Source organism: Nerophis lumbriciformis, linkage group LG16 (genome assembly GCF_033978685.3).
Source record: "Nerophis lumbriciformis linkage group LG16, RoL_Nlum_v2.1, whole genome shotgun sequence".
In the NCBI taxonomy this organism is placed as follows: domain Eukaryota; kingdom Metazoa; phylum Chordata; class Actinopteri; order Syngnathiformes; family Syngnathidae; genus Nerophis; species Nerophis lumbriciformis.
Window position 1 is genome coordinate 6,171,279 of NC_084563.2, and position 15,336 is coordinate 6,186,614.

A 15,336-nucleotide genomic window follows, 5' to 3' on the forward strand; every position below is an offset into this window, starting at 1 on the left:
ATGTGGTGTTATTGTTATAATTAATGTGGTGTTATTGTTATCATTACTGTGGTGTTATTGTTAATGTAGTGTTATTGTTATTATTAATGTAGTGTTATTGTTATTATTAATGTGGTGTTATTGTTATTAATGTAATGTTATTGTTATTATTAATGTGGTGTTATTGTTATTATTAATGTGGTGTTATTGTTATTATTAATGTAATGTTATTGTTATTATTAATGTGGCGTTATTGTTATTCTTAATGAAATGTTATTGTTATTATTAATGTGGTGTTATTGTTATTATTAATGTGGTGTTATTGTTATTATTAATGTGGTGTTAGTATTACTAATGTGGTGTTATTGCTATTATTAATGTAATATTATTGTTTTTATTAATGTGGTGTTATTGTTATTATTAATGTGGTGTTATTGTTATTATTAATGTGGTGTTATTGTTATCATTCATGTGGTGTTGTTGTTATTAATGATGTAGTGTTATTGTTATTATTAATGTGGTGTTATTGTTATTAATAATGTAGTGTTATTGTTACTATTAATGTAATGTTATTGTTATTATTAATGTGGTGCTATTGTTATTAATGTAATGTTATTATTAATGTATTGTAATTATTAATGTGGTGTTATTGTTATTAATGTAATGTTATAATTAATGTAATGTTATTATTATTAATGTGTTGTTATTGTTATTAATGTAGTGTTATTGTTATTATCAATGTAATGTTATTGTTATTATTAATGTGGTGTTATTGTTATTATTAATGTAATGTTATTGTTATTATTAATGTTGTGTTTTTGTTATTATTAACATGGTGTTATTATTATTAATGTGGTATTATTGTTATTATTAATGTAATATTGTTATTATCAATGTGGTGTTATTGTTATTATTAATGTGGTGTTATTGTTATTATTAATGTAATGTTATTGTTATTATTAATGTGGTGTTATTGTTATTATTAATGTAATGTTATTATTAATGTGGTGTTATTGTTATTATTAATGTAATATTATTGTTATTATTAATGTGGTGTTATTGTTATTATTATTATAGTGTTATTGTTATTATTAATGTGGTGTTATTGTCATTAGTAATGTAATGTTATTATTAATGTGGTGTTATTGTTATTATACGTGTGTGTAGTGGGGTCTGATACTGTACATGTGTGTGTAGTGAGGTCTGATGCTGTACATGTGTGTGTGATGTAGGAAGCGTGTAGTGGGGTCTGATACTGTACATGTGTGTGTAGTGGGGTCTGATACTGTACATGTGTGTGTAGTGAGGTCTGATGCTGTACATGTGTGTGTAGTGAGGTCTGATGCTGTACATGTGTGTGTGATGTAAGAAGTGTGTAGTGGGGTCTGATACTGTACATGTGTGTGTAGTGGGGTCTGATACTGTACATGTGTGTGTAGTGGGGTCTGATGCTGTACTTGTGTGTGTGATGTAGGAAGCGTGTAGTGGGGTCTGATACTGTACATGTGTGTGTAGTGAGGTCTGATGCTGTACATGTGTGTGTGATGTAGGAAGCGTGTAGTGGGGTCTGATGCTGTACATGTGTGTGTAGTGAGGTCTGATGATGTACATGTGTGTGTGATGTAGGAAGCGTGTAGTGGGGTCTGATGCTGTACATGTGTGTGTAGTGAGGTCTGATGCTGTACATGTGTGTGTAGTGGGGTCTGATGCTGTACATGTGTGTGTAGTGAGGTCTGATGCTGTACATGTGTGTGTGATGTAGGAAGCGTGTAGTGGGGTCTGATGCTGTACATGTGTGTGTAGTGGGGTCTGATGCTGTACATGTGTGTGTAGTGAGGTCTGATGCTGTACATGTGTGTGTAGTGGGGTCTGATGCTGTACATGTGTGTGTAGTGAGGTCTGATGCTGTACATGTGTGTGTAGTGGGGTCTGATGCTGTACATGTGTGTGTAGTGGGGTCTGATGCTGTACATGTGTGTGTGATGTAGGAAGCGTGTAGTGGGGTCTGATACTGTACATGTGTGTGTAGTGAGGTCTGATGCTGTACATGTGTGTGTGATGTAGGAAGCGTGTAGTGGGGTCTGATGCTGTACATGTGTGTGTAGTGGGGTCTGATGCTGTACATGTGTGTGTAGTGGGGTCTGATGCTGTACATGTGTGTGTAGTGGGGTCTGATGCTGTACATGTGTGTGTAGTGGGGTCTGAAGATGTAGGAAGTGTACACATGGACACAGTCAGCAACAAAGCCTGAGACCTGCAGCAGGAAACAGGAAGTGAGGAAAGAGGAAGTGGCGTGCACTCACTAGAAGAGTTGTCGTAGAGAGCGGCGGGCTCGTCCTCGCTGCTGTTGTGATTCCCGAAGAGAGCCTTGTAGTTGCTGTCCTCGTACCAGTTCAGGGACTTGATCTGGAGCCCGCCGCCTTCCGGGTGTCCACACAGGATGCGTGACCCGGCCTGGTACATGGCGCTGGGCGAGGACGTGGCGTTGTGGGTGAGGAAGAGGATCTCCTTCCTCAGGTCCATCCAGCTCTTCATGCCAGCCAGCTGAGGAACATCAAAGACTTCACTTATCAGTGCTACTTTAACTTTAACTTAACTTCACAACTTCTCATTCACTTTACTAACTAACTGAAATACAACTTTATCATATTCAATTCATCCTACACACCAATCTAGGACTTGTGGAGTCTTTATATATCATATATCATATTACATATATTATATATCATATTACATACATCATATTACATATATCATATTACATATATGTTATACTATGGTACATTTTTACTCTACTTTTTAACTGCATTATTCTTTGTAACTGAGCTACTGTGTGGAACAATTGGGGATCAATAAAGTTTGTCTAAGTCTAACTCCCCGACACATTCTCATGCCCGCCTGCTCCTATGTAAGAAGTACATCTCATGCCCGCCTGTTCCTATATAAGAAGTACTTCTCATGCCAGCCTGCTCCTATATAAGAAGTACATCTCATGCCCGCCTGTTCCTATATAAGAAGTACTTCTCATGCCCGCCTGCTTCTATATAAGAAGTACATTTCATGCCCGCCTGTTCCTATATAAGAAGTACTTCTCATGCCCGCCTGCTCCTATGTAAGAAGTACTTCTCATGCCCGCCTGTTCCTATATAAGTACTTCTCATGCTCCCCTGCTCCTATGTAAGAAGTACATCTCATGCCCGCATGTTCCTATATAAGAAGTACTTCTCATGCCAGCCTGCTCCTATATAAGAAGTACATCTCATGCCCGCCTGTTCCTATATAAGAAGTACTTCTCATGCCCGCCTGCTCCTATGTAAGAAGTACTTCTCATGCCCGCCTGTTCCTATGTAAGACGTACATCTCATGCCCGCCTGTTCCTATATAAGAAGTACTTCTCATGCCTGCCTGTTCCTATATGAGAAGTACTTCTCATGCCCACCTGCTCCTATGTAAGAAGTACTTCTCATGCCCGCCTGTTCCTATATGAGAAGTACTTCTCATGCCCGCCTGCTCCTATATAAGAAGTACTTCTCATGCCCGCCTGCTCCTATATAAGAAGTACTTCTCATGCCCGCCTGTTCCTATATGAGAAGTACTTCTCAGGCCCGCCTGCTCCTATATAAGAAGTACTTCTCATGCCCGCCTGCTCCTATATAAGAAGTACTTCTCATGCCCGCCTGCTCCTATATAAGAAGTACTTCTCATGCCCGCCTGTTCCTATATGAGAAGTACTTCTCAGGCCCGCCTGCTCCTATATAAGAAGTACTTCTCATGCCCGCCTGTTCCTATATAAGAAGTACATCTCATGCCCGCCTGCTCCTATATAAGAAGTACATCTCATGCCCGCCTGCTCCTATGTAAGAAGTACAGAGTGGGAACGTTGTCTGTCTGACTTGTCCAGATCACTAGACTATGTCACTAGATTATGTTACCAGACAAGATCACTAGACAATGTGATGAGACCAGATCACTAGACTATGTTACTAGACTAGATCACTAGACTCTCCCTAGACTATGTCACTAGACCACATCATTGACTATGTCCCCAGACAATGTCACTAGACTACATCCCTAGACTATGTCACTAGACCACATCATTGACTATGTCCCCAGACAATGTCACTAGACTACATCCCTAGACTATGTCACTAGACCACATCATTGACTATGTCCCCAGACAATGTCACGAGACTACATCACGAGACTAGATCACTAGTCTATGTCACTACACCGGATTACTAGATTATGTCAATAGAGCACATCACTAGACTGTCACTACACTACGTCACTAGACTATGTCACTAGTTTATTTCACTGAACTCTGTCACTAGACTATGTCACCTGACTAATTCACTAGACTACGACACTAGATGATGTTGCCAGACCAGATCACTAGACTATGTCACTAGACCATGTCACTAGATCACTAGACTGTCACTACACTACGTCACTAGATTATGTCACTACACTTTGTCACTAGAGTACGTCACAAGATTATGTTACCAGACTAGTTCACTAGACTATGTCACTAGATTATGTAACCAGACCAGATCACTACACTATGATACTAGACTAGATCACTAGACTGTCCCTCGACTATGTCACTCGACCAGTTCATAGAGTATATCCCCAGACAATGTCACAAGACTACATCTCTAGACTACATCACTCGACTATGTCACTAGACTATGTCACTACACCACGTAACTAGACTAGATCATTAGTCTAGATCACTAGACTATGTCACTACACTAGATTACTAGACTAGGTCACTAGATTATGTCAATAGACCACATCAATAGAATGTCACTACACTACGTCACTAGAATACGTCACTACAGTACGTCACTAAATTATTTCACTAAACTATGTCACTAGACTATGTCCCCAGACTACGTCACTAGATTATGTTACCAGACCAGATCACTTGACTATGTTACTAGACTAGATCACTAGACTCTCCCTAGACTATGTCACTAGACCAGATCATAGAGTATATCGCCAGACAATGTCACAAGACTACATCCCTAGACTACATCACCAGACTAGATCACTAGACTATATCAACAGACTAGATCATTAGACTAGAGCACTAGAATATGTCACTACACTAGATAACTAGACTATGTCACTAGATTATGTCAATAGACCACATCACTAGATTGTCACTAGACTACGTCACGAGACCACATCACTAGATTGTCACTAGACTATGTCACTAGACTATGTCACTAGATTATGTCAATAGACCAAATCACTAGACTGTCACTACACTACGTCACTAGACTAGAGCAGTAGACTATATCACTACACTAGATTACTAGACTATGTCACTACATTATGTCAATAGACCAAATCACTAGACTGTCACTACACTACGTCACTAGACTAGAGCACTAGACTATGTCACTACACTAGATTACTAGATTATGTCAATAGACCACATCACTAGACTATATCACCAGATTAGATCACTAGACTGCGTCACTAGATTATGTTGCCAGAGCAGATCATTAGACTATGTCATGAGACCAGATCAGTAAACTATGTTACTAGACTACGTCACTAGACTGGATCACTAGACTACGTAACTAGTCCCCCGCCTCGATACCTCACTGCCCCTCTATTTGAGAAGAATGATTTAGGTCTTGAAGATGTGTATGGAATGAACGCCAGCTAGCGTGGCTCACTTGACTTCACTTCTCGATGCCTTAAGAGCTGTGATGGACATTGAGTTGACAGCCCGTGGCTTTTAGCTCACTGACTAGCACTGCTCGAATAACTTTCAGGGGATATGTGAACATTCTGATTGTACTAATGAAGACCCCTGGGTTGCTTCTTGATGTTTGCCCAGACTGGACAAGTCAACGAGGACGAATCAGCAGGCGGTGCGCGCGCACACACACACACACACACACACACACACACACACAATATTTGTTGGTTCTGGTTCTTTGTTCAGCTGACAAGTTGTGGGTCGAGCTGACCCGCTGAGCCTGAAGCAGGTCACATGAAAGCGGTTTGTGACCTTGGACAGGCCCCACCACCCCCTGCAGTGTTTTGGATGTCGAGTGAATAAAACCAAGGCCTGGACTCGTGGAACCTCAACCAGCTGGGGGAACCAGGTCACATGACAGTCACTTCCTGTGACATCACGGTCAGTTTCTTACCTCCACCGCCAGCGAGCCCAGACTGTCCAGAAGCTTGTTGGTTGCCGTGGCAACCTCCTTGACAGCTTCAGGGTCCGACCGGGCATCCCTCTGTGTGAGACACACACACACACACACACACACACACACACACACGTGAGTGGCATTCTTATTGGTGTGAGTAGTAAACCTGACAAGTCTTTTTCATGAGCTTGTGTTTTTAGCCAGCTGAAACACGTTGCTATGGAAACGAGTCTTTCAGACATGTGAGGTTCACACAGTCAGTCAGCTTCTCTTCCTGTTTCCTGACCTTGAAAAAGGAGCCTACAGGCGACACAGACTGAGAACTAAAGAAAAGAGAGACAAGCTGGGACACGCCTCTACACACACACACACACACACACACACACACACACACACACCCTCAATTCTGTCTGTCAGGCTGCAGGCGAGACTTTTTACCAAGACAGGTTTGAGGAAGTCCACGTTGTCCAGGAAGTTCTGCTCTGCCCGGTTCAGCCACACATTAGGAGCGCGACACACCACTTCCTGGACCATCATGGAGGCCAGCGGGTCTGAGATCTTCACAAATTCCTCCACACTCCGCCCCGCCGCTTTCCGAGGACATGCGTCCCGCAGGTGGACCCCGAACCCTTTGAGAAGGACCTGAGACGCACATAGAGAGATACCTCAGTTTGATGGCGTGTGTGTGTGTGTGTGTGTGTGTGTGTGTGTGTGTGTGTGTGTGTGTGTGTGTGTGTGCGTGTGCGTGCAGGATGATCACCTTCTCCAAGTTGACGTCGGCCTCCAGGATGTGATCCACAACAGATGGAGGAAGAGTGGCATTCCTCAACAGGAAGCTGGACAAAGTCTCATCATCTCGCAGGAAGTGCTTCAACTTGAAGCCTACAAGACACACACACACACACACACACACACACACACACACACACACACACACACACACACACACACACACACACACGGTTTGACACATGGCCGTGTGTCGCAAATAAAAGATGTCTGATGGTAATAAAAGAATGAGTAAACATATGTATACTTGAAATTGACTCTGAAATTGAAACCTACAAAACACACACACACACACACGCACACACACACACACACACTGGTTATCATTTGGAATGGGGACCAAGTTTTTGATCATGACTTGTGGGGACCTAGACTATGTCACGAGACTAGATCACTAGACTATGTCATTCAACATGATACTAAGCTACATAACTAGACCAGATCACTAGATAATGTCCCTAGACCGGATCACTAGACTATGTCACTAGAACATATACTCATACTTATACTTGTAGATCACCAGACTGTCCCTAGACTATGTCACGAGACTAGATCACTAGACTATGTCATTCAACATGATACTAAGCTACATAACTAGACCAGATCACTAGATAATGTCACTAGACTGGATCACTAGACTATGTCACTAGAACATATACTCATACTTATACTTGTAGATCACCAGACTGTCCCTAGACTATGTCAAAAGAGACTAGATCAATCGACTATGTCACTAGACTGCATAATTAGACTACGTCACTAGACTAGGCCACTAGACTACGTCATTATATTATGTCACGAGGCCAGATCAATAGACTACGTCATGCTAATATATTATGTCACTAGACTAATACACTAGATAATGTCACGAGACTACATCACTAGATAATGTCACTAGACCAGATTAATAGACTACGTCATGGTTGTAGATCACTAGACTATGTCACTAGACCAGATCACTCGACTACACCACCAGACTGTCACTAAACTATGTCACTAGACCAGATCATACTCTATGTCCCTAGACTACATCACTAGACTACATTAACAGACTAAATCACTAGACTGTGCCATTAGACTTTCACTAGACCAGATTACTAGACTATGTCACTAGATTACTTCATTAGACCACATCACTACACTATGTCACTAGACTGGATCACTAGAGTATGTCACTAGACTATGTCAACAGACTAGATCACTAGATTATGTCACTAGACTAATACACTACATTATGTCACGAGACTACATCACTAGATTATGTCACTACACCAGATTAATAGACTACGTCATGGTTGTAGATCACTAGACTATGTCACTCGACCAGATCACTAGACTACATCCCCAGACTGTCACTAGACTATGTCACTAGATCAGATCATACTCTATGTCCCTAGACTACATCACTCGGCTACATTACCAGACTATGCCACTAGACTTTCACTAGACCATGTCACTAGACCAGATTACTAGACTATGTCACTAGATTACTTCATTAGACCACATCACTACACTATGTCACTAGACTGGATCACTAGAGTATGTCACTAAACTCTGTCACTAGACTAGATCACTAGATTATGTCACTAGACTAATACACTAGATTATGTCACGAGACTACATCACTAGATAATGTCACTAGACCAGATTAATAGACTACGTCATGGTTGTAGATCACTAGACTATGTCACTCGACCAGATCACTAGACTACATCCCCAGACTGTCACTAGACTATGTCACTAGACCAGATCATACTCTATGTCCCTAGACTACATCACTAGACTACATTACCAGACTAAATCACTAGACTATGCCACTAGACTTTCACTAGACCATGTCACTAGACCAGATTACTAGACTATGTCACTAGATTACTTCATTAGACCACATCACTACACTATGTCACTAGACTGGATCACTAGAGTATGTCACTAAACTCTGTCACTAGACTATGTCAACAGACTAGATCACTAGATTATGTCACTAGACTAATACACTAGAGTATGTCACGAGACTACATCACTAGATTATGTCACTACACCAGATTAATAGACTATGTCATGGTTGTAGATCACTAGACTATGTCACTAGACCAGATCACTCGACTACACCACCAGACTGTCACTAAACTATGTCACTAGACCAGATCATACTCTATGTCCCTAGACTACATCACTAGACTACATTACCAGACTAAATCACTAGACTATGTCACTAGACTTTCACTAGACCATGTCACTAGACCAGATTACTAGACTATGTCACTAGATTACTTCATTAGACCACATCACTACACTATGTCACTAGACTAGATCACTAGAGTATGTCACTAAACTCTGTCAACAGACTAGATCACTAGATTATGTCACTAGACTAAATCCCTTGACTATGTCACTAGACTACATCACTAGATTATGTCATTTGACCACATCACATACACGTCTTTAAATCTCTGGATTGATGAAGTAATGTGCTGATCATTCTTACTGGGGACCCTGGGGAAAAGAGTTAATATGGTTCATGGGGACCAAATTTAAATAATTTTGCATAATTCACACAAATGTGTACGTGACTACTATGGACCATTTCAAAAAATAAAAAAAAATAAATAAAAAAGGGGACCTGTATTTTTGTCCCCATACCGTCAGAGGTGCCCTAAAGGTGACTGTGTAAACAGAGTGATGTCCCCATTAAGTAAGCATTGCCAGAACACACACACACACACACACACACACACACACACACACACACACACACACACACACACACACACACACACACACACACACACACACTTGCAGAAGGTTAATTGAGTTAAAATGAGGGCTAAAATGTACTAGACCTGTGTGTGTGACACAAAGTGTTGGCCCAGTGCATGCTGGACACAAAGTGTTGGCCCAGTGCATGCTGGGACACGCAGCCCTCCTACACAGGGAGTGTGGAGAGAATGTGTCACATGTTGGGCATGCTGGATTGCGCAACAAAAGATGTTAAGGCTTAGTTTGGTTTATTTATGTGGATCTAGGTAGAATGTTGCTTTTCTTCCCGCACTCACACGTTCATGCAGTTATAAACCATTTTACAATTCAATGCACTGTTAGAGAAAAGTGTTCTCAAAAAGTGCCAGTAATAAAGTTCAGATGTACCAAAGGAAATGACATAAAAGTCAATGATGAAATAAAAATGAGATCATGCTAAATATTCTCAAGATATTTAATCAATCACAAATGTTGGAGTTGTCTTCCAAGATGTTTGGTCTCTTCATCACTTCAGACGACTCACATCCAGTCTACTGACAGTCTAGTCATCTAGTCTACTGATCTAGAGACGTAGTCTAGTGATCTAGTCCGGTGACATCATCTAGTGACATACTCTTGTGACATAGTCTAGTGATCCAGTCTAGTGACATAATCTGGTGACATAGCCTAGTGATCTGGTCTGGTAACATAATCTAGTGACAGTCTAGTAATCTAGTCTAGTAACATAGTCTACTTATCTGATCTCATGACATAGTCATGAGATCAGGTCGTCTGGTCTGGTGACATAATCTAGTGACGTAGTCTAGTGATCTAGTCTGTGTCATAGTCTAGTGACAGACTTTAGTGACATCATCTAGTGACATAGTCTAGTGATCCAGTCTAGTGACATAATCTAGTGACATAGTCTAGTGACGTAGTGTAGTGACAGTCTAGTGATGTGGTCAAATGACAATCTAGTGATGTAGTCTAGTAATCCGGTCTAGTGACATAGTCAAGTGATTTAGTCTGGTGACATAATCTAGTGATCTAGTCTGTTGACAGAGTTTAGTGACATATTCTAGTGACATAGATAGATAGATAGATAGTACTTTATTGATTCCTTCAGGAGAGTTCCCTCAGGAAAATTAAAAACATAGTCATAGACATAGTCTATTGAGCCAGTCTAGTGACATAGTGGAGTGACAGTCTAGTGATGTGGTCTAATGAAGTAATCTAGTGGCATAGTCTAGTAATCTGGTCTAGTGACAGTCTGGTGATGTAGTCTAGTGACATAGTCTAGTGATCTACAACCATGTCTATTAATCTGGTCTAGTGACATATTCTAGTGATGTAGTCTCGTGACATAATCTAGTGTATTAGTCTAGTGACATAATATATTAGCATGACGTAGTCTATTGATCTGGCCTCATGACATAATGACGTAGTCTAATGGTCTAGTCTAGTGACGTAGTCTAATTATGCAGTCTAGTGACATAGTCGATTGATCTGGTCTAGTGACATAGTCTAGGGACAGTCTGGTGATCTACAAGTATGATTATGAGTATATGTTCTAGTGACATAGTCTAGTGATCCGGTCTAGTGACATTATCTAGTGATCTAGTCTAGTTATGTAGCCTGGTATCATGTTGAATGACATAGTCTAGTGATCTAGTCTAGTGATCCAGTCTAGTGACATAATCTAGTGACATAGCCTAGTGGTCTGGTCTGGTAACATAATCTAGTGACAGTCTAGTAATCTAGTCTAGTAACATAGTCTACTTATCTGATCTCATGACATAATCTAGTGACGTAGTCTAGTGATCTAGTCCAGTGACAGACTTTAGTGACATCATCTAGTGACATACTCTTGTGACATAGTCTAGTGATCCAGTTTAGTGACATAGCCTAGTGATCTGGTCTGGTAACATAATCTAGTGACAGTCTAGTAATCTAGTCTACTGATCTGATCTCATGACATAGTCTAGTGATCTGGTCTGGTGACATAATCTAGTGACGTACTCTAGTGATCTAGTCTGTGTCATAGTCTAGTGACAGACTTTAGTGACATCATGTAGTGACATAGTCTAGTGATCCAGTCTAGTGACATAATCTAGTGACATAGTCTAGTGACGTAGTGTAGTGACAGTCTAGTGATGTGGTCAAATTACATAATCTAGTGATGTAGTCTAGTAATCCAGTCTAGTGACATAGTTAAGTGATTTAGTCTAGTGACATAATCTAGTGATCTAGTCTGTTGACAGAGTTTAGTGACATACTCTAGTGACATAGATAGATAGATAGATAGATAGATAGATAGATAGATAGTACTTTATTGATTCCTTCAGGAGAGTTCCCTCAGGAAAATTAAAAACATAGTTATAGACATAGTCTATTGATCCAGTCTAGTGACATAGTGGAGTGACAGTCTAGTGATGTGGTCTAATGAAGTAATCTAGTGGCATAGTCTAGTAATCTGGTCTAGTGACAGTCTGGTGATGTAGTCTAGTGACATAGTCTAGTGATCTACAACCATGTCTATTAATCTGGTCTAGTGACATATTCTAGTGATGTAGTCTCGTGACATAATCTAGTGTATTAGTCTAGTGACATAATATATTAGCATGACGTAGTCTATTGATCTGGCCTTGTGACATAATATAATGACGTAGTCTAATGGCCGAGTCTAGTGACGTAGTCTAATTATGCAGTCTTGTGACATAGTCGATTGATCTGGTCTAGTGACATAGTCTAGGGACAGTCTGGTGATCTACAAGTATGAGTATGAGTATATGTTCTAGTGACATAGTGATCCGGTCTAGTGACATTATCTAGTGATCTAGTCTAGTTATGTAGCCTAGTATCATGTTGAATGACATAGTCTAGCGACATAGTCTAGGGACCTGGTCTCATGATGTAGTCTAGTAATTTGGTCTAGTGACATAATCTATTGACGTAATTTAGCAATCTAGTCTTGTGACGTAGCCTAGTGACATAGTCTATGGATCTAGTCTCATGACAATCTAGTGACGCAGTTTAGTGATCTAGTCTCATGACACAGACTAATGACATACTCGAATGATCTAGTCTAGTGATCTGACTACCACCAGCACTACTATTAACCTTAAAGTGATGTGCCACACCCCAACCACAGGCACACTCCAAAGGGCCTTGATGTTTCAGTCACACAGGCACTGGAGGGAGGGGGCGGGGTCAGTGTGGTTGACTTGTCAGGTGATGATGTGCTAGTGATGTGATTGGTCAAATGAGAGAGAGTTTCCAGTAGAGACGTCCACCAACCAATCAGCAGCCATTTCACTGAAGTCCTTCTCGTTCAGGAAGATGTTAGCACCACCCATGACCTCACAATCATCTGGCAACGTGACTGTGAGCGTAGCACAACTTGAAGAACACAATGGTGACAATGGTAAAGAAGCACATGCAGAATTGCTGACTCCTGATTGGCTGGGCGCTCTCTGGCTCGTTAGGGACCACAGCTCAGTCAGACCTGCTGAGTCTCTAATTGGTGGAATTGACCATTTTCACAGTACGACAACAGGTCACCTGGCCCCACTAGCAGGTTAGATCAGGTTGGAAACACAACACCGGATAATTAACACACAAAGCAGAACATTCCATTGTTCAATGGACAAGAAAGTAAGCTTTTTCTTTGCTCCACTTCAGTTGAAAAACAGCATTTTCATGTGAAGTGTATCACTTTTCTTCTTCCCTTCCAACCATGCAACTGGACGTGGCATCAAAACTTGCCACTATGACCTTAGAACTTATTCCAACGATGACACGGCTACTCTAGCAACTAGCATGCTAACCATAGCAGCTAGCCAGCATCGTGCTAGTGAGTCTCCACTCCTGTTAGGGCAATGCTTTCAGCAAAATGGAAGGTCTTAGAACACAAGTGTCCAAAGAGCTGCTCATTATTCCAGAAATACTATTACAAAAAAACCCCATGAAAAAGTGGAAAAAAAGGGTGAAAGTTGCAATGGTAGGGGTGTAACGGTACGTGTATTTGTATTGAACCGTTTCGGTACGGGGGTTTCGGTTCGTTTCGGAGGTGTACCGAACGAGTTTCCACACGGACATATTAAGTAGCGTAGCGCACGTTGTGTAAACAATGCACATCGAAGACCCTCCTGCCTCGTTAAGATCTCCCGTTTGGGAACACTTTGGCTGCGCGATACAACAACGTAAGACGGAGGTTTGCAGCTGCTTCTGACAACACGTCAAACATGCTAACCCATTTGGAAGCGTCACCACCGCATTCAAGCAGCCTCTCCTCGGCGAGTCAGGCAGGGCTAAAGCAATAACAACTGTTTTTATGGCAGCAGATTTAAGACCATATTGCATTAGAAACTGAATCTTTATATAAACGACATTTGTAAGGTTACGAAGGACTTAAAGTTGGTTTTATTTGCGGACGACACAACTGCTTTCTGTTCAGGAGAGAGCACACAGAAGATAATACAAATTAAAGCTGCAAGCAGCATTGGTCGGGCCCGCATATTTGGCAGGTGCTAGTCCTAAGTGTCCCAATACTTTTGTTCAGTTTTCGTCATAAGTGTCCCAATACTTTTGTCTACTTTTAGTCCGAATTGTCCCAATACTTTTGTGTAGTGTACCTACCTTGTCTGCATTGTGTGGGCACGCTGGTGCTTCCTGCTTTTAAGCAGCCATCTTAAAAAAACAGCAGCGCAGCGGGTCTTTGAAGGGTCATAAAATCAAAACCGGAGCAGTTAGAAAAAAAGCGCTTCTGTCATTGTAATCACAAGGGTTCAATCTCTCTCCTGTGTTAGTTTGAAGGCGAAACGACAAACGCGCTCAGAGGAGATCATTTTTGAAGGAAGGTGACCGGTTTTTACAAAAAAATTGTTTTGAAGGGGGAATAGCAAACTTCCTGTTGATTTTTGCTGGGGGTTGTCAATTTATGAAATGTAGGTCTAAGTGAGACCTACATAGAGGTTTTTGTTTCATGTCTCTCCGACCTTCCCAGTGGGAGTTACAGGCAGTTTAGTCATTTTTTTCTTCCGAGGAGCAGTTTTTTCTGCGTTTTATTCAAAAATTGCTTAAGAGCGCAATTTTTAGATTTGGGGTTAGGTTTTTTCATTAGATCACAATTTTAGCCAGTCCTGATGTGTGTGTTCAGTTTGGTGAGTTTTGAAGCATGTTAAGGGGGTCAAAATACAGCTCAAACAGGCAAAAGTTACTGTTTTTAGTACTTTTTTGTCTTGAAGGGGGAATTGCCAACTTCCTGTTGATTGTTGCCCGAGGATGTACAATTATGAAAGGTAGGTGTAAGTCACACCTACATAAAGGTTTTTGTTTCATGTCTCTCCGACCTTCCTAGTGGGAGTTACAGGCAGTCTAGTTTTTTTTTCTTCCTAGGGGGCGCTAGAGCGTAATTTTGAGTTTTGCTGTTCGGTTTTTTTATCAAAAGGCAATTGTCGCAGGTCCTGACGTGTGCGTCAAATATAGTGAGTTTTGAAGCATGTTAAGTGGGTCAAATTGCAGCTCAAAGAGGCGGCCGGTATAATAATAATAATAAAACCTTAGAAATTCAATAGGTCCTTATGTCCCATTGCATAAGGACTCCCTTTGGGAGTCCTTATACAATGGGCCATGCGGGCCCTAAATAAAACCTTAG

General features: G+C 41.1%; 1 protein-coding gene across 1 annotated transcript in view; it reads right to left on the reverse strand.

The window, feature by feature from the left end:
- abca1b (ATP-binding cassette, sub-family A (ABC1), member 1B) overlaps positions 1 to 15,336 on the reverse strand; it is an 82,100-nt gene that overhangs the window by 39,096 nt on the left and 27,668 nt on the right. The window contains exons 6-9 of the mRNA XM_061976546.2: positions 6,913 to 7,034; positions 6,591 to 6,794; positions 6,150 to 6,239; positions 2,283 to 2,523 (exon numbers count right to left, since the gene is read on the reverse strand). Of these exons, the coding sequence (XP_061832530.1) occupies positions 2,283 to 2,523; positions 6,150 to 6,239; positions 6,591 to 6,794; positions 6,913 to 7,034 (657 nt within the window). The remainder of the gene's footprint in view (positions 1 to 2,282; positions 2,524 to 6,149; positions 6,240 to 6,590; positions 6,795 to 6,912; positions 7,035 to 15,336) is intronic.